Consider the following 25,064-nt stretch of genomic DNA (forward strand, 5'->3'; position numbering starts at 1 on the left):
CACATGGGCCCCTTGGGAAGTCACTAGCCTACTTTGGGTTGGCGTTCTCCTCCTGACCTACAGAGGGCGTACTGAGGCTGAGACCACAGGTCTTTCCCGGAGGAACTAGACCTCCTGCGCAGACCCCCCCCCCCGCGAATTATTGAATGCGCACGCGCCCGCGCCCGCGCCCGTCTAATCGCGCGAGCGCCCGCGAGCCACAGCTCCGGCTGCGGGGTCGGATGTTACCGCGCGTGCGCAGAGTGGGCGGCCGTTGTCTCAGTCAGGGACGGGAGGCGGCTCTCAGCTCGGCCATGAACGGGTTCCGTGTCGGGGCGACCCCTTTGGGGTTCTCCGCGGCGGCGGCCGCGGCCCGGAGCGCCAGCAGCGAGAGCCTGGAGAAGATCGACATGTCGCTGGGTGAGGAGAGCCGCGGGCCGGGCCGCCTCGGCCCCTCCCGAGGCCGCCGCCTTTGGGGCGCGGGCCGGGGCTGGGGGGCGGGGAGTCGTTCGGACCGAACCATGTGTGACGGGGGAGGGGACGCGGACCGGACAGCGTGTGACTGGCACGGACCCGACCACGGACAGGGGCGGGGGGGCGCACTGGGCCGGGCCCGCTCGGTGAGCGGGTCCAAGGCGGGTTGGGGGGTGCGGTTGGGCCTGGTCCCTCGAGTCCCTCCCTGCTTCATGGAAAGGGGGCAGCGCCTGAGCCCACTTCCCCTGTGGGGGTGGGGAGCCGGTGGCTCAGCCCCGCTGGCCTCGGGTGGGACCCATTGCACAGCGGTTGGGGACCTGGGGGTCCCACTCAGGCCCATTGGCTCAAGGGGGGGGAGGCAGCCTTCCCCCAAGGGAGGAAGGTCTGGTCCGGCATGCCCTCCAAAGGAAAATATTCAGGGAGGGGGACTAGGCCCAGTGCAGTGAGCCAGACTTGTGCCCCTTTTTTGTTATTATATAAAGGCCTGTTTTTGCCCCCCATAGAAGGTGTCATAAATATAAAGGGAAGGGTAACCCCCTTTCTGTATACAGTGCTAAAAAAATCCCTCCTGGCCAGAGGCCACATCCTGTTGCCTGTAAAGGGTTAAGAAGCTCAGCTAACTTGGCTGGCACCTGACCTTAAGGACCAATTGGGGAATAAGATACTCTAAAATCTTGGGGGGGAGGCTTTTGTTTGTGCTCTTTGTTTACGTGGTTGCTCTCTCTTGGGACTGAGAGAGGCCAGACAAATCCATCTTCTCTAATCCATCCTAATCCAAGTCTCCAATATTGCAACCAGTAGAGGTAAGCCAGGCAAGGTAGATTAGTTTATCTTTTGTTTTATGTGAAAAGAAAAGGAGTACTTGTGGCACCTTAGAGACTAACCAATTTATTTGAGCATGAGCTGTCGTGAGCTACAGCTCACTTCATCGGATGCATACTGTGGAAACGGCAGTCTCTGTGTATATAATGTCTTCTGCAGTTTCCACAGTATGCATCCGATGAAGTGAGCTGTAGCTCACGAAAGCTCATGCTCAAATAAATTGGTTAGTCTCTAAGGTGCCACAAGTACTCCTTTTCTTTTTGCGAATACAGACTAACACGACTGTTACTTTGAAACCTGTTTTATGTGAATTTTCCATGTCTTAAGAGGGAGGTTTATTCCTGTTTTCTGTAACTTTAAGGTTTTCCCCAGAGGGGGATCCTCTGTGTTTTTGAATCTGAATACCCTGTAAAGTATTTTCCATCCTGATTTTACAGAGATGATTTTTACCCTTTTTTTTTTTTTTTTTAAATCCCTTCTTTTAAGAACCTGACGGATTTTTCCATTGTTCCAAGATCCAGGGGTTTGGGTCTTTGATGATTTTGTAAGCAATTGGTTAGGATATTATTCTCAAACCTCCCCAGGAAAGGGGGGGTGTAGGGTGTGGGGGGATGTTTTGGGGGAAGACATCTCCAAGTGGTTCCTGTTCTTTGTTTAAAACGCTTGGTGGTGGCAGCATATTGTTCAACGACAAGGCAAAGTTTGTACCTTGGGGAAGTTTTTAACCTAAGCTGGGAAGAATAAGCTTAGGGGGTCTTTCATGCTGGTCCCCACATCTGTACCCTAAACTTCAGAGTGGGGAAGGAGCCCTGAGAGAAGGAAAGTTGCTGTTTGGATCTCTCACCTTAGCAATGGCCAGCCTTGCCTATTTTTGGTGCTTGACCCATTGGCAGAGCCTCAGAAATACAGGTGAACTCACCATTGAAGTGGTCAGGGTATTCAGGCTTTAGCAAAGTGAGCTTTTTTCTTTTTCTTAAGGAGACTTTGGATTTAATTGCAGTTAACCAAAACAGCTGAGTTTAAGCACTCTGCCTAAAAGAATTCATATCTTTTCTCAATTCAGTTTTACTTTGAATCTGTGATGTCTTAATCCTGTTAGTTATCCAACCATCAAGTTTCCCAAAATTCTGGGGAGAAGACGACCTGACTTGTTTTATGTAAATGAGATTTTCTTTGGGGGCGGGGACGACAACTTCATGTTGCCTTTATGAATATGAAGATGCAAAAACTTCTTTGCGGGTCACCTTAAAATATGAGGGTGGCTACAACTTGCCCATTTTTATTGCACATCAAGTGGGCTTTGCCAAGTGACTAACCCAGTCCTTCATTTGGGCGAAACTTATAAAACACTGGTTCAGGGCTCCCTTAAAGGTAGGAATGTGGGAGGATAGGGGGTTGATTTTTGTGTATAGTGTTTTATGATACACACTGATTCTGGGGAGATACTTATTTTGGTTGCCTAGTTTGTTTCATTCTGGTCTCACTTTAATGTTTTCTCTTTGGGTCCAGTTTTTTATCTGGTAATGATTTACTATGGGTGTGTCAATAGCAATAGTTTACAGAGTACTGCTAATGTGCCATCATGGGGTGACACCTTGTTTGGAAATTATTCTCCTCATATTTTCCCTAGTCTCCAGTTTAATTTCTTACTGGGGTAATTTACATGAAAATAGAATCATTCATTCCAATTGTCCCTCACCTAAAGGCATGTAATCTGTTGTAGGGTTGGCAGGATCATGGATTATATGAAATCCCATATTTGTCATGGTGTCAAAATTCGTTAATTGTCTCTGCTCCAACACCAATAAAGCTTAAAACCCTTTCTGATGCTCGCATATTATGCTGCTACTGATCTGAGGCTGGGTTTTTAGTTTGCTAATTTATTTTGATTATTCCTCTGAACCATCTGCAATTTTTAATCTTTGCTCAGTCTCCCTCACTAATGAAGGCAGATTAATCTGATCATGGTCATTCTCTTATTTTTAAATGTATCTCCAAAGTGCACTGTTAGGGAATTCACAACCTTCTCTGTAGCAACAAATGGTCGTGTTGTAAGAATCAAGCTTACTTTTAAGCATGATGGAAGACAAAATTAGTTTTTTTTCCTAGATTGATTTTATTTTTTCCGAAGGAAGTCGGTGGAACAGATTGCAAGAAACCATTCAAAATGAAGTGGCCAATTAACATGTCTGCAGTCATAGGATGAAGGAGAGTTAGTGGATTAGAGATTATTGTAATGAGACACAAACCCCATGTCTCTGTTGAAGACCAGGTCTGTCCCGAGGGCTAATCTACACTAGAAGCACTACATCCTTGGGCATAATAACTCTGTCTCTGTGAGAGGTGGTAACTGTTCTCCCGCCAACGTACTGCTGTACACAACAGGACTTAGGTTGATATAACTGACATCGCTCAGGGGGTGGCTTTTTCACACACCTGAGCTATGTACATTATATCGATATGAGCAGTAGTGTAGACAAGCCCTTAAAATGCTGTATTGGTGCAGTTGTAGTGCTTAAGTGAAGACGCTCCTACACAGACAGGAGAGAGCTCTCCTGTCGGCGTAGTTAATCTACCTCCTTGAGAGGCGGTAGCTCTGTTGACAGGAGGAGCTTTCTCATCGACATAGCGCTGTCTACACAGAGGAGTTAATGTCAGTATAACTATGTTCTTCAGAGGTGTGGATTTTTCTCACCCTGAGCAATGTAGTTTACTGACAGGTCTGTAGTGTAGACCTGGCCTGAGCCTTGGTCTACACTAGGAACTTATGTTGGTATAACTACATCCCTCGAGGTGTGGAGCGACATAGTTATACCAACCTAACCCTGGTGTAGACAGGGCTTCTGTTGACATAGCTACTGCCTCTTGCAGAGGTGGAGTACCACAAACAGGCGAAGCTCTCCCGTTGGCATAGGCAGCATCTTCACTAACCGCTGGAATGGTGCAGCTGCCCCACTGCAGTGTTGTAAGTACAGACAAGGCCTGAGTTCATGATTCTTGATGAAGAGCTCTATGGAGCTCTAAAGCTTTTTTCTTGGACCAATTTCTGTTGGTGAAATAAGATATTATTTCACCTGCTTAGTCTGTGTGTTTTCAAAGATATTCTTGAATTGTCAGTTGTTCTGCAGTCTAATATGTTGTCTTTTTTTTTAAAACTTTAAATTTCCTAAAGTGATGTGGTAGGTGGGTCATCTGCTTTAAAATGTGTTTAAAATGGACTAAATAAATGTTTGGAAGCTTAAAATTCCAGTGCTAACTGGGCTGCTTTGTATGAATGTCATAGTATCTTGTCTTTTTTCTGATTAAATATTGTAACATGTAGCATAAAATATATAGACCAGGCAGTATTATAGAAGTAATATTTCTGGAATATTGGTATTTTCTGACTTTGTATGATTGATTATACTGTGTTTCCGGACACTTCATTTGAAACAGATTTTTTTTTTTTGAGAAGTAGATTTTTCTGTTTCCTCCATACAGTTAGCCCAAAAATGGTATGCTTGACGTATTTCCAGCTATTAAAATGATCTACAGAACTTGGGTTACTTTAATAGCTTCCGCAAATAGCCACTATATTGTGTATATATATATATATATATAAATGCATTCCGCAAAACATTGTATAATGAGGCTATTGTTTTAGGAGAAAGTTTAATTTAAATTATTCAAACGGTAGCATGAGAGTAATGCTGTGAAGCCCAGAGTAAGGCTTTTTGAATATTGTTGCCCTTAAAAGAATGGAAAAAATGAAGATTTCGTATATCTATGCTGAATACAGTAGTGCAACTTGACTGTAATAGTAACTTATCAATGTAAAAAATTGTACAATGCAGAAAAACTGGTGCCACTCTCTGGGCACTACTAACTGCTGAGTCTTTACTGGATAGCTTAATGTTCATTATTGGTCTTAGAGAACCTAATGCAAGAGAAATACTAGAAAGAATAGTGAGTGGCAGGTGACATCTCCACCAATAAATCTGAAGGGCCAAATAAGTAGCCCTGGCTCCATCTTTACTCTCCCATTGAGAATTATTCCTAAAAGACTGACCCTGGGAGTTTGCCTGAGTAAGGGCTATAGGGCTTAACTGAAAGCACCTAAGATTTTATTGCTACTTAAAATACTTAAGTCTAAAGTGTATCATAAAACCTTTATTTTTACAGATGATATAATTAAATTGAATAAGAAAGAAGAGAGAAAGCAGTATTCCCCCAAAATGAACAGAAGGCTTCAACAGAATGGAACTCGACAGTTCAGGATGAGGGGGACCAGGTGGGGAATCCAACAGCAGACAGGTATGTACTTTACAAAAATACAACACAGTTCTCATAATTACTGTGCAGTGAAATGTCACCTACTAAGTAAAGCCATGTAGCAACATTTTTTGTACTTTATGAAAAAGTATGGGTTGACTTAATAGTTCACTCAGTCTCTTCCAAATGCTGTCATGTGTGGAGTTTAAAGTTATAATTCAGCTCTAGTTTGTGATCCGCTTAAAAAAGTTTTCTGTGTCAGTGCTTCCACGTGGGCTCAGTGTTTAGATTTCTGTGGAAAAAAGGAGCTGTGGCTGTACTGCACTCCTTCCAGGAGTCAGAGAGTCTTGCTCTTGGCTCGGCTTTCTCCTGGAAGTTGTATTGACAGTATATTGTGAACTACATCCCTCTAACCCTCTTCTGAGGAGTGGGAGAGAGGGATATCACAATGGTCAGGGTTTGTAGGTGGAGAAACCAGGAGTCCTTGCCAATCCCTAAAACTTTCTGTAAACCAGAACCAAACTGTTACATTAATTAAGTTGTATCTACCTATCAGACCTTTCACAAAGGCAACTGCTATCTACATATCTTGCATTTCAGTACCCTACTCCAGTCTGTGACACTGCCTCTATGCAGCAAGCCTGCAAAGTGAGACTTAGTGAAATCTGAGTTCTTTACTCTCCAGAATGCACAAAAGGACAGATCAGAGTGCTTGAGAGAGAAGCTGCTCCAGCTCCTCCTTTGTTCACAAGATCTTGCCATGTCTCACTTTGCAGGTCCACAGTGTTACAGTGGACTAGAGGTGTAGGGAAAGAGGGCAGTGAAGAGGAGGTAAGGTGTACAGTTGAAAATTTTAAGTCTACATTGTTATCTAATTCTGTTAAAGATTTCATTGGTAGTGATGAATGTTTCCAGTAGACTGTATTCAGATGCTCCTGAGGCACTAACTAGACATGTGGCTGTGACACTGGTGGTTTGAAAGGTAACTATTTGTACCTTCTTAGCATTGTGGATAATGGAAGCTATACAAAGTTAAACTGTCTAATTCTAATGAAAGAATAAGCTTTTGATTGATGATGCACTAAAGCGAATTATGAGGCATTTAAAAATTTCACTTGCATTTTTTCATTTTGTAGCAAGTAATTTAACTTAAGCTCGCAGCTGTCTCTTAGGGATACAGCAGAATTTTAGTAAGAAACTAAAGGAGACAATTGCTAATACAAAAATGTTTGATGTGTGTTTGATTTGTTACTTAAGTATGTATAGTGTGTGAGTAATGGGTTATGTGTTTTAGTCCCAAAACATAGGCTTTGTAGGAAAACCAAACCTAACTCATAAAATTGATTGTTAGTTTAAAATAAATTTTGTTTGGAAATCTTTAAAAATGCACCTCTGCTGTGTTTGTAGCCCAAATATTGGAATAAAGTGCATGAGAAGGAGTAAGTATCTTTGACTGGAAATTGATCATAAATATACTAGCCTCCTTTCGCTGACCAAGCTGTGCTAAATGAAAAAGTTAACAGCAAACATGAAAATTAGAACAGAAAATATTACAAGTATCTTAAATGGCACTTAATAATGCAGATTGGACTTTTAAATACAGTTACGTTGACAGTCCCGTAGTCTCTTGGGGAACTGCTCTCTTTGGCTTGTATTCACTATTACTAGAGTTGGCTTAAAAAAAGCAAATGTCACAGAACTTTTTCAGATTTGAAATCTGTCTCTCTCAAAAAAATCAGCTCTAACTTTTCTTTCCTGTACAACTAGACAGGATCACCTCTAGTGGGGAAATGAGCCCTACTCATTTCACATGGATGCTTTTTAAGGCTCTGAACAGTTCTTCTCCAAAGCATATCAACAGCTACTCATTTATTGACTCATTGTTCAGGCATTGATGCACTGTTGCCATTCACTGATCTTGTTTTGGGGGTCTTTATTCCCAGAATATTAAATATCATATCTCTGCCTTGATAGAGCAATAATTGTTTTTAATTCATCTTTATTGACACTGTTAAATTGAACCAGCAGCGCCACTGTCCTGTCTTTGGGTCTGAGTGCACCCCCACAGATGTCAGGCCTTGAGCCTATCTCTCCCGGGGTGGAATTGTGCAATTCTCTCACTCTTAGGTTAGGATCTGGGTTACGGCCCCTTTGGATATCAACCAAGACTACTTCAGTGGGTCCAAATTTGGGAGCGTGGGACAGCAGCTGATCAAAGTGTCTCACAAACAACTTCTTCAAAACAATGCATTTATTCTTCCACCCAAAGGTACAAAGTGCACAGGGCTGCAATACAAAACAAGAGTCCTACACACATTTCCTTAAACTTAATCTCTCTATCCAGAACTCAGGCAGGTCCGGCTTACTCCCCATTTCTGAATTGGGAGAAACACACTTCCGGCTTATGTTATACTCTTTCTGTCTCTGAGTGAGTCTTCCCAGCCTGTTCGCTTTTTCACTGACACACTAGTTAGCCTCTCTGGCCATTCACCGAACTGTCTGTCTGTGTATCTTTCAGCTTCTATAAGGATTTAATTTACTCTTTGATGTTAGGCTCAGCTTTGGAAAGGGCAAAACCATTGTTATGTCAACACACCTTTGAAGCTGTATACCTGAGGCTCTTCTTTGTCTCATTGTATTACTTTTCTTGCTTGGCTCTTTAACAAACGTTTTACAGGTTCCTTTGATTTAACTCTCTGCATTCAGACAGTTAATTGAATTGAACAGTGAAATCAAATCACACAATATATAAAAAAAAATTAGACCTTATTCTCATTTGTCACATCTGGTTCTTGGGTATTTCTCATTGCCTAGGTCCTTTGAAACCAAAATAGGAACGTATTGACTAAACATTTTCTTACTGTGAATTCCTTAGTAACTTGAATCTAATTCCTTTTTTGCTATGCTCTGCTGCAGCTTCTATGGCCTTTACTATACTTTTTTTACCCCTAATTCAAGGTATTTTACACATTTGTAAAAGTTAGCGTGGATGCTCCCTCATACGTCTGTTTCAGGCCTCAGGTTTTTTACTCGGGTAGCCTGGATCAAATGTGTAAGGAGTGTTCACTGTGTAATTTAGAAATGTGTTTAAATATCTTGAATTAGAGATATGTGTGTGGGGAAAATATCGTGAAGAAAAGCCTCATATGAAATGTTGCCAAGTGCCGATATTCCATGTCCAGTGTTGTACTTAATACATCAGCCAAAGTTCATCTCCAAAGCTGCATCAGATGCAATAATCAACAATATAATAATTAGTGCTCAAATTGAAAATGATTGTGAAATGCAAGTTTTGAGATGAGTAGGACAGTTCATACATCCCAGACCTGCTATTTCAAGCTGGCAGACTAAGAAGAGCTGCTGCATTGATTATACTCACTTCACTTTTTCAAAGTGATCTTCACAACCATGAGGACTGGAAACTTTAAATGAAATCTTAGGTTCTGGAGCATAATTCTGAGGCAAGGGGTGGATACTGCAGTAAACTGGAACTGTGGAATCATGGAATACATGGAACCTGGTGAATGATGCTGCAGCAGATCTTTTGCTATTCATGGGCAGAATAGCAGAAATGAGCTTCTGGAGGTCTTTTAATGTGCTGTCAAGCTTCTTCAGAAGGACATCAAGGATAGAGGAGCAAGAGATTGGGGATGGGGGGTGAGCAGAAGAAGTTAGTGGAAGACAGTCTAAAAAATCTTCACCCATTTTTTTTGCTTTCCATACCATTTCTAATAGGAAGGAAGTCACTTTGAGACAATCCTCCATGCCTTGGTCAGATGTAACTACAGTACTTTAGTAGCTCACGAAAGCTTATGCTCAAATAAATTCGTTAGTCTCTAAGGTGCCACAAGTACTCCTTTTCTTTTTGCGGATACAGACTAACACGGCTGCTACTCTGAAACCTACAGTATTTTAGGTGCTGCTGACCTAAAATGAAGGGATCTACCTCTGGTTTCTAATGTCCAGTCCATTATATACTGAAAAATCTGTCCTTGAACATGTTTATAACAGTCTGTGTGTTCCCCTTTAAAACAGAGCAAAAACAGAGCATGGTTTGTTCATTACTGTAGAAGGGAGACCAACTTGTGTTCTCAAATCCTATTAATCTTGGTCTTTGCAGGGTGTAATGCTGTTTAAGAATATGGTTAAAATGTGGTTCTGTCTCACTTATAGCACAAAACCAAACTGTTAGAATCCTGCTGTGGAGGATGGTAGATGTTGTCAGTGTAGATCGCACCTGAGTGTAATTCCTGTTATATAAGCTGGGACTTTCCAAACTGTTGTTGCTTGCTGTATGATCAGAAAGTTGAAATAAAAATATGCCATTTTGTGCTGTTTGGCTATGGTCTGTTATAGTTACTGTTTATAGACCCGGATGGGGTGCTGCTGGTTCCCTGGAACTCTGCACCCAACAGTGGAATCTTCATCCTACAACACTGTTTCTGGACAAATGCTATAGAGTAGGAGTAGTCTATTTTTTGTCAAGGTATAGTCAAGTTCCAGACTCCAGAGAAGAAAATAATTTTTACTTATCATTATTGTGATCTTTTAAAAGATTGCAGGGTCCATTCAAAAGCATCTGGCAGTCCAGATTTGGCCTATTGATTGTCTCTGCCATAGAGTTCTCAACACGCTGGATCAATGAAGTGCAGGAAAACTGCATGGTCCATATTGGGAGTTGGTTCAGTTATCTTCTTGGTTTAAGGCCAACCTTGAACTGACTTATGTGATGTAGTATCATTATCTGTAACATGAGGCTAATAACTTTTGCTTTAAGACAGAGGTTCCCCAACTCTTTTGTTGTGTCCTCTTCAGAGATTGATGTCCCATGCATGTCTCCCTCTTTTTAAGTAATGGTACAATAGGGGGTGGGGGTACTCACCATGTACCAGTTAAGGAAGCCTTCCATTCTCTATAGTGGTCAGGTGGCCTTGGCTGCCAGGACCTGGCTCCTTGCCTGTCCCCCTTCCCCCTGTGCAGGGAAGCAAATGAGGCCATGCTGAAGGGCCGGGGTCAGGAGGGGAAGAGAAGGCTGCAGCCCATGAGTACTGCCCATCCCTCCACCAGACTCAATACCCTACTGCCCCCAGCCCTTCAGCATGGTCCTGTCTGCTTCCCCTGCACAGGCTTTATCCATTAGGGGACGTGGATGGGGCTCTGTGCCCTCAGGCTGTGCTGAAGGGCTGGGGCCAGCAGGGGTCTCTGTCTCTCAGGGAAAGGGCAGTATTCCCAGGGTGCAGCCTGCAGCCCCCCACTCAGAGTCCGTGTCTGCCTCCCCAGAAGAGGGTGACTGCCACTTCGTGGCTGCAGCAGAGGGGGAGCAAGATGGGCAGGGAGCCTGATCCTGGCGAGACAATCTGCATAGAACCCCACCCACTTGTTCAGCATCCTCCCCCCCCCCCCATAACCTTGTTGTACCCCCTTAGGGCAGCATGCCCCATGCTTTGAAAATGTCTGTTTCACAGCTTACATTGTAACTGAGTAGCTAGCAGTCACTGAATATCATGTGCCCAAGGCTATAGGCTATGGTGTCTTTCTGAAACAGTTTAGTAGTGCTTCTTTTTTCCACTGTAGGTTTCAGTAAGAACCATTTGGGACGCAGAAGGAGGGCAACAGGGAAGAAGCGTCCCTATGGAGTTATAACTGGCTTGGCAGCGAGGAAAGTGCTAGGTTCACGTGGAGGGATTAGTCCTCTGAACAGACAACCACTTAGTGAGAAGGTAGGAATATAATTTTTGTACCTTGTATAACTATCCGTGCTTGGCAATGGGAGAGTTATTCCTAAAGTAAGAAGTGAATAATTAGTGTGACAAGCAGACTGTAAAAGATTTAGAATGACTAGTTTTAAAATATCTAAATGTATTTATAGTATAATGGTAACACAAATATCTGGTAAAACACATCTGTGTTAAATTAGGTATTGCAAATCTTGTCATGATAACATGTCCAAGACCAGTTCTTTGAAAGATTTACTAGACCTGAATGCATTTATACTGTTACAACAATGTTTCTAGCCCTTAACATTACATTAAAATGTTAATTTTAAATGCTAACTCTGAATACTATCTAGCTTTTCCCTCACCCTACTTCAGATCTGATTTGAGTTTAGAGCTATAATCCCAAACACTTAAAGCCAGAATATAATGCTTTGTATCATATGAAGTGAAGGCATTTTGGAATAATCATCTCTGAAGTGATTAAAATCCTAGAACAAGTATAGGTGGGGGAGTAACAAAAGTAATTAGAATGTGACTGTTAACCTCTGCTTACTTGTGATGTGCAAAAGTTAAGAACAGAAAAAAACTGCCATATGAAACCTGAGATTCTCTCTACAATGGCATACAGAACTTGTATCTAGTTCTGGTAGTCCATGAGGTAGCAGACTCTAAATCTGTTACTGATTGCTTGGTCTAGCAGAAATAGTCTGGCACAGGTCCAAGACTGAATATACCAAGTCTTTGACAAATGTAGTAGATTTTTTTTTTTTTTAAACTTAACAGCAAGGTTCTAATTTTGAGTTGACTTAGGCCAGGCGGTGTGCTCGTCTCATGTGGCAAGCATGCTAGAATATGGAATTCATCAAAATTATGGAAGTGATCCTTGACATCACAGTGGATGGTGATATTCTTAAGGACTCAGGCAGGAGGAGCAGCAAGCTAATTATAAGAGGAAGGGAAGTGTTTTACACATGGAGAATCAACACTAAGGAAAGTATGGTTGAATTGATGTAACATCTTCTAACAAAGTTTGCTGAAACCATGGTGACTCTTTAAGGATCCTAGAACTGCTTGTAGTGTATATTTTCAGAGGTATACAAGTTATGCTTAAGTATATTCTCCGAATTACAACTTGTAACAAGGTCTTGGACAGATGGTCAAATTTAGATTATGACTACTTTTTTTGGTGAGGGAGGGCTTGGAGGAAGGGAATAAGTAATCTTAATAACAAAGAGGTAATTCTCTTGATGGTGTAAATCTGTCCATCAGCTTCAGTGAAGTAATCCATGAGACATTTAGATAAGTGGTTTTCAAAGTTTGGGAATGCATGACACTGAATCGCCTTGCTCAGCACCCAGGGACCCTGGTGGCCATCCAGTAAAAACTAGTAGTCCCTACCTGTTCTGACACTGCGCTGCGCCCCAGAAGCGGCCAGCAGCAAGTCCAGCTTGTAGGCAGGGGGGCCATGGGGCTCCGTGTACTGCTCCTGCCCCAAGCACCGGCTCCACACTCCCAGCCAATGGGAGCTGTGGGGGCGGTGCCTGCAGGCGAGAGCTGTGTGGAGCTGCTTGCGCGTCTCCATCTAGGAGCCGGACCTGCTGCTGGCCACTTTTGGGGTGCAGTGTGGTCCACGGTGCCAGGACAGGTGGGAAGTCTGCCTCTTTGCCGTTGACCGGGAGCCAATGGAGGTAACCCTGCGCCCCAGTCCCCTCCACCAGTCCTGAGCGCCCCCCCCGAAACCCAGAGCCCCTTCCTGCACCCCCAACCCCCTCATCCCCGGCCCCACCCCAGAGCCTGCACCCCCAGCCTGGAGCCCTGACTCTCTCCTGCATTTCTGCCCCAGCCCAGAGACCCCTGCCACACCGTGAATCCCTCATACCTGGCCCCACCCTGCAGTCCTCACCCCCACACCCTAACCCTCTGCCCCAGCCCTGAGCCCCCTCCCACAACCCAAACCCCTCATTCCCAGCTCCATTGGGTCACAGGCATCAACAATCTTCAACTGGGTCGTCAGAAAAAGAGTTTGAAAACCACTGATTTAGATTGATATCATTAACTTTGAATGAGTTGTGAAAGGGCACCATCTAAATAACTATTACTTGGATATTTAATTCTTTTTTTATTTTTAAAGAACACACAGCGAAACTACCCAGTCTTGAAAAGGAAAATGACCCTTCAGAGGCCTTTTGAATTGCAGAGAAAACAAATGCCAGCTCTCAGGAGGCCTGTCGCATTAAACAGGAGGTGAGATTTCTAACTGCTGTTTTGAGATGCCTTTTCCAGCTCATCCCTTCGATAATGATGAGGAGTTCTGTTTCTGGCAGTGCTGACTTGGGACCAAGAGAGCTAAGACTGGCAGCAGTAGTAGGATAGAATCTTGTACAGTTAGTAGCCCTCATGCAGTACCCTGATTTGTGTTCCCTGATGATGGGATCAGTTGTTTCCTGGAACTGTTAGGGAGCAGCTCTCTTCACTTACACCTGGTACTTACCTTCATTTAATATGCATGTAGCTCAAGTGTTCCAGCTCTATAAAAATGGTTAATACATGGAATCTTAGGTTCAGGTATCTTTTAAAAGTGACTCATCTTATTTAAGTCACTTAGCTCTCACTGTAAGACCCTTTACGGGATCTACTACCATTTTCGGTTTCATGAAAACTATAGTGTGCTTTGTTTGCTCTGAACTTATTCCAATGTAGTGTTAAACTGCAGATAAGTGTGGCTTATGCTTCCTTATAAAAACAGTTTACCACACAAGGCAATATTGTGCATACTAAATATTAAACCTTGTCCCATAGCTACTGGTGTGAATCCCATTAATTGTCTGGCTCACTTAAGAAATTAAGAATGGCCATACTGGGTCAGAGTAATGGTCTGTCTAGCCCAGTACCCTGTCTTCTGACAGTGACCAGTGGCAGAGGCTTTAGAGGGAATGAACAGAGCAGGGCAATTGAGTGATTCATCCCCCGTTGTCCAGTCCCAGCTCCTGGCAGTCAGAGGTTTAGGGATACCTGGAACACTTATTGTTTCACCTTTTGAATACTATGTTTAAAATTGTAGACTTTCCATTGAGACTAGGGCCTTCTAATGTAAAGGCTGCAAGAGAGTAAGTAACTTGCAGCGTAAAATGTATGTTGTGTAGTCTCACTCTATTGTGAGTCAAATGACTTGGGGGTTTGTCCATCCAACTCTTGTATGTGGACAGGGATTCTCTGGTTTCGGCCAAAATAAACCAGGTACTTCTACTGCCCTGTTCAAGTGGAAATGCTAAATATGTGGACTGTGGAGTCATGAGATGCATAAGGCTAAATTTTTGTTTTAGGGTAGAATATTTCTCAGACTACTTTCTATTTCTATCCAAATATTGGATGTATCACACACTTCATTAGAGAGCTGGGCTGGTTCCACTTAAGGAAATCAACCTAATCTTTGTTCGTCAATTGATTTCCTTCCTCCCCTTCCATATCGCCCCATTTTGTTCAGGAGTAAGTAACTTAGTAGATGTTCTTGGAGGTCTTCAGATTTCCATCATTAAAAAAACAAAAAATCTGCTACTGTCTTCCAAAATGGTTTTGGCAATTAGAGCATAATAACTTGGTAAAACAACTTTAACAATTTTATTATCATTCATCTCTCACTTAAAAATAGGCAGTTTTCTCTATAGAGGGCAGAGCTAAATTAAAAGATTGACTTATATTGGTATACTAATCTCTCAAGGAACACCATTTAAACAGGACACATTGCAGAGAGGCACAAGACCGGAGAGCTGGGAATGCTTGATTTGAAACCAGTTTAGACAGATTTGTGTAGATTTTGGCAAGCCACTTAACCTCTTTGCACTGAATCTCCGTTTCCCCTACGTAATTATCAGGTTTTGGAAGGATTAATATTTGCAAAGTACTGTATATGGTGTGTTGCTTGCTGTTACAAGCAAGGTAGCCAAGCAAGTGTGGGACCCAGGGTTAGTCCCTGCCCATCTCCACATGGGAGAGGTAACTTACCCTCATTTTGATGCTGTGACCAAAGCAACGAGTTTGCTGTCTACCTGCTAATCGTCTACAGGGTGCATTTGCCAACCATCCTTGCTACCATGTTGTCACAGACTCACAGGACCCATGCTCTCTTGGCTCCGTACGGTCTCTGGGAGGAACCTCCTTCAGTGTGACAGCCCTCCTTGGGGGGGTCACATTCTCAGGGGGTTAAGCCTTAGGCACTGCCTCCTCCTGCAACCACACCTCTGAGCCTTCAGCACACCTGTCTCTCTCTGTGAGCCTCTCTGAGTCCATTCACTTTGGACCTGTTGGGGGGGCCTCCACATCCAGAGGGAGCAATGCAACCCTGGGAGAAAAAGGGGAAGTCAGTTGTCAGCAGAGGAAAAACTGATGCCTAGATTGATGGTCACAGAGACGCGGGAGTACGCAGCTTTGAGCAGAACAGGTGGGCTCTCCCAAATCAACTCTGAGATGTGGGGATAAGCTGGATGTCCCTGAGCTATGAATAGAAAGGTTAAGCATAGGTAAGGAGGCATGCATCTAGGACTTTCATTGTTAGCCCATTTTCCTAAATACCTTTTGAGGAATGAATAAATAATGCTTTATTTTGAAGACACTGTTTCTGTGCTCATGCAAAGGTTCCTGAAGAGAGAACCTCTTACAGGTGTCGAACCTAAGTTACCCCTGTGTCATTAACATGCTTGGGAACCAGGGGGACTGTAGGCCAGAGATCCAGTCTGAGTGTGTTTGGACTGGGTGGTTCCATTCAAAATGAGGTGCAGGAAGCCAGACCTATCACCTAAAGGGAGCACCTGAGAGAGAGACTAAAAAGTGGTCTGAGGTGCGGTTTTCCCTGTAGTTGTGACAACTCCATGTGTCTTTTAAAAGAAAAATGTAGATTTAATAAACCCGCTCTATCCCACTTAAATATTTAGTTGGGACAAACAAAGTTGAAAGGCTCAGTCTCTAAATGAAGCTAGGGTGTGACTTTTCTTAGTGATGCATTGGGGAATATGAGACTTTTGCTTCTTTACTCCATTATCCACAGTATTCTATTTTTCTCTAAAAATTGGCTGTCCATAGACGTTTTTGATAATGATATTGGTTTTATTTTGTAAAATGTTACAGGAGTAATATACCATCCACTTTTGCCAGAATTGGAAATAAACTAAACCAGCAGAAAGACATGCGTCAAGCAACTTTCCTCTTCAGGAGGGGGCTGAAGGTACAGTAAAAATTTTCTTAAATAAAATAAATACTGTGCACTAGATTCTAAAATGAATGTAATTTTCTTCCTCAGCCCCCCATTTGATGGATCAGACTATCTAGATCAACTCTGAATAAACTCATTTGATGTGTTTTATTTGATCTCTGAAAAGACAACACTTCAAGTGGTCTTGGAACCATATATTTACCATTCCAGGAACAACCTGGTCCCATCTTGAATTAAAGATTTCTTGTAGAGCAGTATGTGAGTCTTTCTGTACCCCAAAAACAGCTGAATCATTCTGAGGTGCATGGAATTGGGGTGTGTATTTCAGGATAGTGGCAAACTTGCAGCTGCTTCTTGAAGGTAAATTGTTTAAAGCTATGTATGGGCTTTTAAAGTTGCCTTTAGTTGAAGGATGGAAAGCAGTAAGCTTCAGAATTGCAGATTTGTTTAGCCTTAAATCATGAATTGATATAGATTTATATGGTTTAACAATAAATATGTATAACCATCAGCCTCATAAGTAACAGTCAAATAACTAAGAATGTAAAGAGAAGTGGTTTTTAAGTTTTTCCTTTATATGTTTGAGCCCTAACTGCAACTGACACTGCATGGGTACACATGAGCGCCACTTACTTCAGTGGGGTTCTGCACAGATGCAGGGGTCAGTGTGGAGTCACTTGCTTTAGTGAGGATTTTTCAGATTGCAGCAGGGGAGATTAAAAAACACAATCCGAATGTGATAAAACTGCAGACTGGTAGGGGGATTCAGTGACGTTAGATAAAGAATCTCTTTTATAGTAAGTTTCTTTTCACCACATCCCAGTTTGTGAATCTCTCTCCTCTATTCCAACCCTGTGTGTGGGTAAGCTTCCACCCTGTCTGGTCCTTATGACTCTGGATAAAATCTCTCTCCTCTGTGTCTTGCCTTTTGGGTTACATTTTTTGGCAAATATATTTTATTTTAATCCCTTAATAAAAATTGCCTATGCTCTAAGGGAATATGAGTTTCTGGGGCCTAAGGTGACTGTCTGCAGTTGAACAGTTGTAGGTCTGTTTTTGGTATACATCTTTTGGATGTGTTCATAGATACTTGTTTTAAAACCTCACGCTGCCAGATCAGGAAGTGTAACAGTATTCAAATCCTGTACACACCTTTCTGTGTTTTCAGGTGCAGGCACAAGTGCAGCCAGTAGAAGAACTTCTGGATAACCAGGCAACAAAGAGAACTCGCCAGTAAGTGTCATATTTCAGCTGAAGAGCTACAGTTAAGGGCTCTTTTATTTATTTAAACTGCTTTGCTTTAGTCCTGCTGTATCCAGAGTACTCTAACTTGCTCCTGTTGTGGCAACTGGAACCTTCTCTTGTGGGCTTCTGAGTTGAGTAGTGACGTGAATTTGGATGATGTACTATGTGTTTGGTGGGAAACAGTTTTTTTCATCCTTTTCTCCCTTCTTCCCGCCTACCTTCCTGCTTTTACAGCAACTCTTCGTTTAACTGGAAGGATCACTTGCAGAAGATGCTCCCAGGAATGAGGGATCTATTGCCAATTTCAGAGCTACTAAATAAGCTCTGCTCCCAAGGCTCTATCATTTTAAAACTTTAATTTAGGCTCTATATAGGACAGCAGTTTCTCCCCTCCTGTCGATGTAGCAGCTACTGTACCAAATTTATAAATCCAGAGCCTGTAAAACAGTTTAAAATCAGTGAGACCAGCCATTTTCCAGGCCTACGTGTGAAAAGGGAGATAAGATAGACATGTCTCTGAGGAAAGACGGAATCTCCACTTCCCAGGCTCTTCATGGATAAGCAAAAGGGATTGCTGCAAGCTATAGTAGGAAGAATAGACAGCTCATATGAGAGCAGCATGTGTCACAGAATTTCAGACTCACTGTTGGATTTGATGGACCTACCTGGTCTTATCTGCACTCAATATTTTCAGAAACTTCCACCATTGCTCTAGCAATTATTGAAATGCTAGGGTGGATTATGTGTTGGCACTCTTCACCAATGTCATCTGGAGCTGCTCTGAATAGTTGGACAATTTAGTGGCTTCAAAGGCCTGTGCTCAGTCTGCTAGTGGTCCATATAGATGTGTAGCTTGTGCCTGGTTGTATGTAGTCTTGGTATACCACCCTATACTCTGAAAACTCTAGAGTTCTGACAGACTTTTTAAAAATAGTGGCTAGTCAGGAACGTGCGTTTCATGTGAAGCCCAAATGGTACACTGGAATTTCAGCCTGCATAAGTGATTCCTATGCTTTCAAACTAGATGGCGAACTTCCACCACAAATGGAGGAATTCTGACTGTATCTATTGACAACCCTGGAGCAATCCCATCCCCAGTGTGAGTAGAACATTCCAAACAATCTTCTTCCTTCATAACTCCAGGTATTGTGTCTGGGCCCAGTGTAGCAAGTTCTTCATACTTACAGTTCCCAGTGGCTTGAATGGGAGTTCTGTCTATGGAAGCTTTGCAAAATCAGGCCCTTTCTGTTTCTCAATCTGTGTTCAGATAATGTGTAATTGTTGGAATGCACTTTGAGGTTCCTCAGTTAGGAGCTTGGTGTGGGCTTAAATTGAAAAGTTTTTGTGGCAGTTTAGAATTACTAAGTGGATAAACTTTCACCTACACCTTCTACCCCATCATAACTAGGCTGAGTTCTCCTTCCCTCACCAAGTCTTGAATGACTGAATGTCCAGGAATTGGTACTTGAATCCTCCCTAGTTTGTAGAGATAACCGTAGAATTGAGTTTAAATCAGACAGACATTCTTGTGTTCCTTTTTGTAAATTGGACAAGACAGCTGTATATTAAGATTCTTAGTGTTCAGCTTCAGAACTCTGAGCAAACCTTTGGTCAGAGGTACCTATCCTCAAAAGGGAACTGCACCAGCCTTGCTCTTTATAGCTAAATCTTGTAAAATTGACAGTAAAGAATCACTATATATCAATAGTGCTAGAGGTTTAAAATAAATATGCAAATATTTAATTTTAAAATACTGGCTCTCTTCTTCTTCCCTCCCTGCTTTTTAGCCCATTTAATCTGCGGATAGATAGTTTTCAGTGACAGGATGAATGGTTATACTCTGCCTCCTTGAAATCAAACATTCCCAACTATCCAGTCAGTATTTCAACCATATTCTAATAATTCTTCCTTCTGTTGCGGTATTGGCAGTTTACTTGGAGGTGTGGTCTCCTGTCTTTTCATAGTACATCTTTGTAGACAGTAACACCTGATTATTGTTACATCAACCTTTATTCAATGTGCCATTTTAAAAATAGTCTTCTTTCAGTTCCCAGAAGCCACGGTTAACTCGTATTCCTATGCCCCCATTTCTAATGAACAAGGAGCAACCAGAAGAGAAGAAGATTCCCAAAGGAGTTACTTTGCAGTTTGATATCAACAGTGTTGGAAAACAGGTAAAAGCTGTTTCCTAACCCTTACTTGGCGTGATTCAACATTATAAATAAAAGAGGTGTGGGGCTCCTTGTTAATAGACTTGTCTCGGGCTAAAGTAGGGGACTTGTACTTAGGCTTATTGATTCTGCTTTCAGTTTTGGCATTAGTTTGCTGTGTTACTCTGGACAAGTACCTAACCTCCGTGGTCCTCCTATTAAAAAATCTGTTATGCCTATCTACCTCCCATAGGATTTAAAGCTTAATAGTTGTGTAGCATTATGATGTTCCTGGATGAAGGGCACTATATTCCTAAATTGAGAAGACAACAGGGAACATCTCCTCCCCCCGCCCCCCTGGTCATGTCTTCTGCACAGCACAGATGGCTCAATCTGATTAATTCAACTTCAGATGAGGATTGAAAACAATGACTCTTCAGAAACTTTTTTGCATATGTATAAAATTGAAGAAAATCTCCTTGGAAATTTAGTTACTGTTTTTTGTTTATGTGCAGTGCCATGGCTCCTGAGTCTACGGCAGAGGTGGGCAAACTACGGCCCGCGGGCCACATCCGGCCCATGGGACCATCTTGCCTGGCCCTTGAGCTCCCGGCCGGGGGGGCTAGCCCCCAGCCCCTTCCTTGCTGTCCCCCCTCCCCTGCAGCCTCAGCTCGCTGTGCCGTCAGCACTTTGGCGGCATGGCTGGCTCTGGCCGGGTGGCACGACTGCCACACGTGCTGCTCTGAGCGGCATGGTAAGGGGGCAGGGAGTTCTGGGGAGTAGTCAGGGGACAGGGAGCAAGGGGCGGATGGGGTGGAGGTTCTGGGGTCGGGGCGGTCAGGGAATGGGGAACAGGGGGAGGCTGGATAGGTGTGGGAGTCCCTGGGGGCCTGTTGGGGGCAGGGGTGTGGATAGAGGTCAGGGGACAGCGAGAAGAGAGGGTTGGATAGGCGGTGGGGTTCCGGGGGGGGGGGGGGCGGTTAGGGGCAGGAGGTCCCGCGAGAGGGCAGTCAGAGGACAAGGAGCAGGGTGGGTTGGATGAGTGAGGGATTCTGAGGGGGGAAATGGGAAGGGGTGGATGGGGGCAAGGGCCAAGCTGTTTGGGGAGGCACAGCCTTCCCTACCCAGCTTTCCATACAGTTTTGGAACCCCGATGTGGCCCTCAGGTGAAAAAGTTTGCCCACCCCGGTCTACAGAGTGGAGCACATCAAAATCTGACATTTTGGGAAAACAAAATTGTGCCATTTTATGGCTTCAGAATTTGGGCTTTTTGTATCTAACAAATTTGCTAGACTGAATTACATCACTCTAAAGTTATGCAACAGCTGTGTCTTAAGTGAAAAGGAAAACTAAATAAGGGGTGGGGGTGAGGAATGACATTCAGAATATCAGGAAATACAAAAGTACAAGTTCAGACTGGTGGTAACTCGTCAATGTCACAGGTGGTGAAACTAAAATCATACTGGGACAATACCCCATAAAAATGTCGTTGTTGTGTTGTATGACTTTCAGTGATTCCAGATCAAATCTTGCTTTGTGGGAATCGCATGTAATGAATATTGCAAGTGTTCTTGTGAACAAAGTGCAATAAGTGAATTGTTAGCTAGAATAGAATCCAGTTTGCTCTCTCAACTGTGTGGAGTCTGAAAACAACAGGAGTGTAAAATAGTAAAAACCTGTATTAGTCACTGAAGTTCGCAGATGTAATTTAATATGTATGGAGAACAGATCTGTGTAGTAAAAGTTCTGTTTTCAGCTTTACTGACCTGCATTAATGTTCTTGAATCTCATATAAATAGAGTTAATATATTCTACTCATCTTTTTTTAAATACTGCAAAAGAAGGAAAACAAGATAAATTAATCTTCAGTATTTGTTTCCATACAACCCTTAGATGCCTGTTTCAGTATGGATGAAAAAAAATCTGATTGAGCAGAACTAGGCAGGGGTGATACTCATTGTCCTAACTTTGGTATTGTAACAGATCAGTCTGATATTTTGCAAGCTCTATTATGAAATGATTTTGTTTTACAGACTGGAATGACTTTGAATGAGCGCTTTGGGATCCTCAAGGAACAAAGAACAGCCCTGTCTCAGAACAAAGGAAGCCGTTTCGTAACAGTGGGTTAGAGGCTGTGGAAAGGACACATATATAAAGACTCCACCGATCTGAGAAACTGGGATGAAAGTGGTCAGAAGAGTATAGCATACGTCACTGAAGTTCTCCAGACTTTTTGTTAGGATGCTGACACAACTAAATATCCTTATTGATTTTACTTTTAATAGTAAAAAGACACAATGACTTAGGCAAAAATGGGGCAACTGATCGGCTTGGTAAGTGGTGTTGTGTTCTGATCTGAACAGATTTTGTGTAACCCCAGCTGGTGATCAAGGCAATAGACTTATTTCAGTTCCCCTCACAGCCCAAGTACAAATGGCAGGCAAAAGTTAACGATTTTTGTTAGTGACATTCAGTATCTGCTCCTCAAATCCTGCTATAGTGAAGATTGTGTCAACATTTCCATTACAAACCTCTCTTTTCAGAGGGGCACAGAGTCTGCCAGAAAGCTTCCATCCAGATTGCAGTTTGGCATAAAGCCTGAGTGTGAGTATTTCTGTTCAAGACATAGCCGCCTCCTTTTCCTTCATAGGGGTTTGGTTGTAATTCTTTGTGCTTTTGACACAAGTTGTTTTTTTTTTTTTCCCCTTGGAGATTAAATTTTTTGCATCGTCGTTTGAAAAAGTAAAACCACTGTCAGAGAGGCCAGATACTTAACAGGCATGAAGACTATACTACTCATCCTTAAAAGTGGTCCCTCAAAGTCAGGGTTGGGCAGTGTGGGAGAAGCTTGTACTGCAGCTGTTCATATTGTATCTGCCTCCTCAGTAAATGGAACTTTCTCTTGCATTTTGTTTAAACTCTACCCTTCTGTTCCTTTGTTAGGTTTTCACAAATTTAATGCAATATTTTTGTTTGGTGTCTCTTTTATAAGGGTAAATACTGACTTTCATATAAGAAAGGGTAACAAGCTTGGTTTCCTAACCCTCCCAGACTCTGGGTTTTAATGTCATATACCTTGCCCCTAAATGGTTTTCTCAGTCTTTTAAGAAGTAGCCACACAGATAAACTATCAAATGGCACCTGTTTGTATATACCAAAGAGAAATCCAGGATTAGCCTGATCTGAAATAAAGTCAAATATCTTGACTGCCATTGAAGCTGGGGAAAAATTGCTGGGAGAAGAGGCCTACATTTTGCAGAGACTTAAGCACATGCTCAACTTTATGTACATGAGTAATCCCACTAGCTTCAATGAGACTGCTAGCATGCGTAAAAGCTAGGCATGTGCATAATTATCTGTAGGATGATGGCCAAATTGGAGCATCCTCATTGTGCATTCACACCCTTAAGGGAAACAAAGCACCTGTTCAAAATTGTACAGGTAAAATTACCTTTAATTCCATAAACTAGTGGATTTTCAGTTGTTTCATAGCAATGGGACTTGGATATAGCCAGATAAAAGGAATTGTTGGCTTGCTGCATCCACAAATGTCTATGGTGCAAAGTAGTTTTAATACTCTTGCTTGGAAGACTATGGATTCAATTATTTAAAAGTGGTTTCTTTGCACTTTTTCTGAAATTCCGAGTAAACATGTTGTTTACCCAAGAGTTTAACATTGAGAGCATTTGACAGTGGAAGGGCTTTCTTTCATGTAGCAGTTTTAAAGTCAAAATACATCTTTGACACTGTTCAGTACTTAACCCTTTATTTTTAACTTTGAAAACGTACCTAGCAAAAATTTCATTAAACTTCATGAATGTTAAGGTTTTTTAAATTACCAGTAGAAATTTTGTTGAAAAAAGTCCTTCTGTTAGAATTTAGGTAATGTGGTATTAGTCATCCTGTTTCAGTGCATACATTTCCTGTGTACCAGGATACAACAAAGATGCAAAACATTGATGCAATGCATCATGAAAAGCTAGTTTGTATTTAATGAGAAAGATGGCTTTACACTGTACCTTTTGATATTTTTTTGGAGAAGTTACTACATTTGGATCTATTCTGAAGTTTGTTGGTTTTTTAAAATAAAATGTTACAGGTTTCACATTTTGTGCCTGCTTATAAACCTTTGGCCAGTACATTGATAAATTATGCAGATTTTGAATATCACACAAAGGAGAATTCAGTACTGTTACCTGTAGCTCTTAAATGTTTCAAGAAACATACAGAAGGTTAACATAAAGAAATCTGCACTCTTGAGTCAGCCTACGTCCTGAGCTGTGACAAGCGCTTCTTGCTGCTGTATGGTATGAACTCTGAATTTCATTTGATGAATATGTTAATTAAAACTGACATTTGAGCCTTCTATTAGCAAGTACTATCTACCTGAAAAGTGATGTAGTCTGTGACACACTGCCAGTTGAAGATCCATCTGCACATAAACCACTTTTCATGTTGCTTTAGTATCATTCACTCACTAATCAGAAGATAAACTTTAATCTAAACCAGCATTACAGGATCAGCATGTTTGTCCCTGACAGATTCCCATTCAGTCTCAAATGAGGTCACTTTTCAGTGAGATGCCAGCAAGAGCTTAAATTTGCAGTAAAACTGCCACTTCTAATTCCTGCTGTAGACAAAACATAGCCTTTAGATAGGGTTGATAAAATTTCAACTGTAGTGAGTACTTGGCCAAGCCCCTGGATTATCTAAATACCCTGCTTTACCATTACCAGCTAAGGCCTGAATGATGAGCTTGCTCAGATATTATCTGAGGAGACACATGCATTGGCTTTTATTGCAAAGTAGCATATCTGTCCTTCCTGAAAGATCAAGGTGAGCTCTTGGGCAGACACATCAAATTATAGTGATGAAATGAGTCATTTATTTTTGACTTATGACTGGGATAGACCTTAAAGGAAAAAAGTGTTTTAAAGGGTTGCCACTTATCCCTAGTTCACAAAGAAACACACCTTATTCACATTCAGAATTCCCACCAATAGAAGCAGGCTGGGAGGATGTGGTGACATCCTGGGAGGATGTAGTTGAGTAACCTTATCCAATGCCTTTGCCTCACCTGAACTGCCTTCCCCCCTTATTTTTTTGAAGCTTGTGGACCAAATATCATTAGATCAGTGGAAGAAGTTACTTGCAGATACCTATAGGTGCTAAACAAGTATGTGTTGAAACTTATCCTCTGGTGTTTTTTTTTTTTTTTGA

At 42.3% G+C, this 25,064-nt stretch overlaps 1 protein-coding gene across 1 annotated transcript; it reads left to right on the forward strand.

Moving 5' to 3' along the window:
* The first annotated feature begins 142 nt into the window (after window positions 1–142).
* On the forward strand, window positions 143–23,949 carry FYTTD1 (forty-two-three domain containing 1). The gene is made up of 9 exons (XM_048864682.2): window positions 143–399; window positions 5,437–5,568; window positions 11,101–11,246; window positions 13,375–13,487; window positions 16,365–16,461; window positions 17,618–17,682; window positions 18,719–18,793; window positions 19,742–19,868; window positions 21,878–23,949. Exons 1-9 carry the CDS (start codon window positions 147–149, stop codon window positions 21,971–21,973), a joined length of 1,104 nt encoding a protein of 367 aa, XP_048720639.2. The 5' UTR covers window positions 143–146; the 3' UTR covers window positions 21,974–23,949.
* The last annotated feature ends 1,115 nt before the right edge of the window (window positions 23,950–25,064 follow it).

Source organism: Caretta caretta, chromosome 9 (genome assembly GCF_965140235.1).
Source record: "Caretta caretta isolate rCarCar2 chromosome 9, rCarCar1.hap1, whole genome shotgun sequence".
NCBI classification, from domain to species: Eukaryota; Metazoa; Chordata; order Testudines; family Cheloniidae; genus Caretta; species Caretta caretta.

Coding starts and splice junctions, on each gene's coding strand:
- FYTTD1 (XM_048864682.2), top strand. CDS start 147: ATGCGCACGCGCCCGCGCCCGCGCCCGTCTAATCGCGCGAGCGCCCGC. Junction 400..5,436: donor GAAGATCGACATGTCGCTGG/GTGAGGAGAGCC, acceptor TTATTTTTACAG/ATGATATAATTAAATTGAAT. Junction 19,869..21,877: donor TCAACAGTGTTGGAAAACAG/GTAAAAGCTGTT, acceptor TTTGTTTTACAG/ACTGGAATGACTTTGAATGA.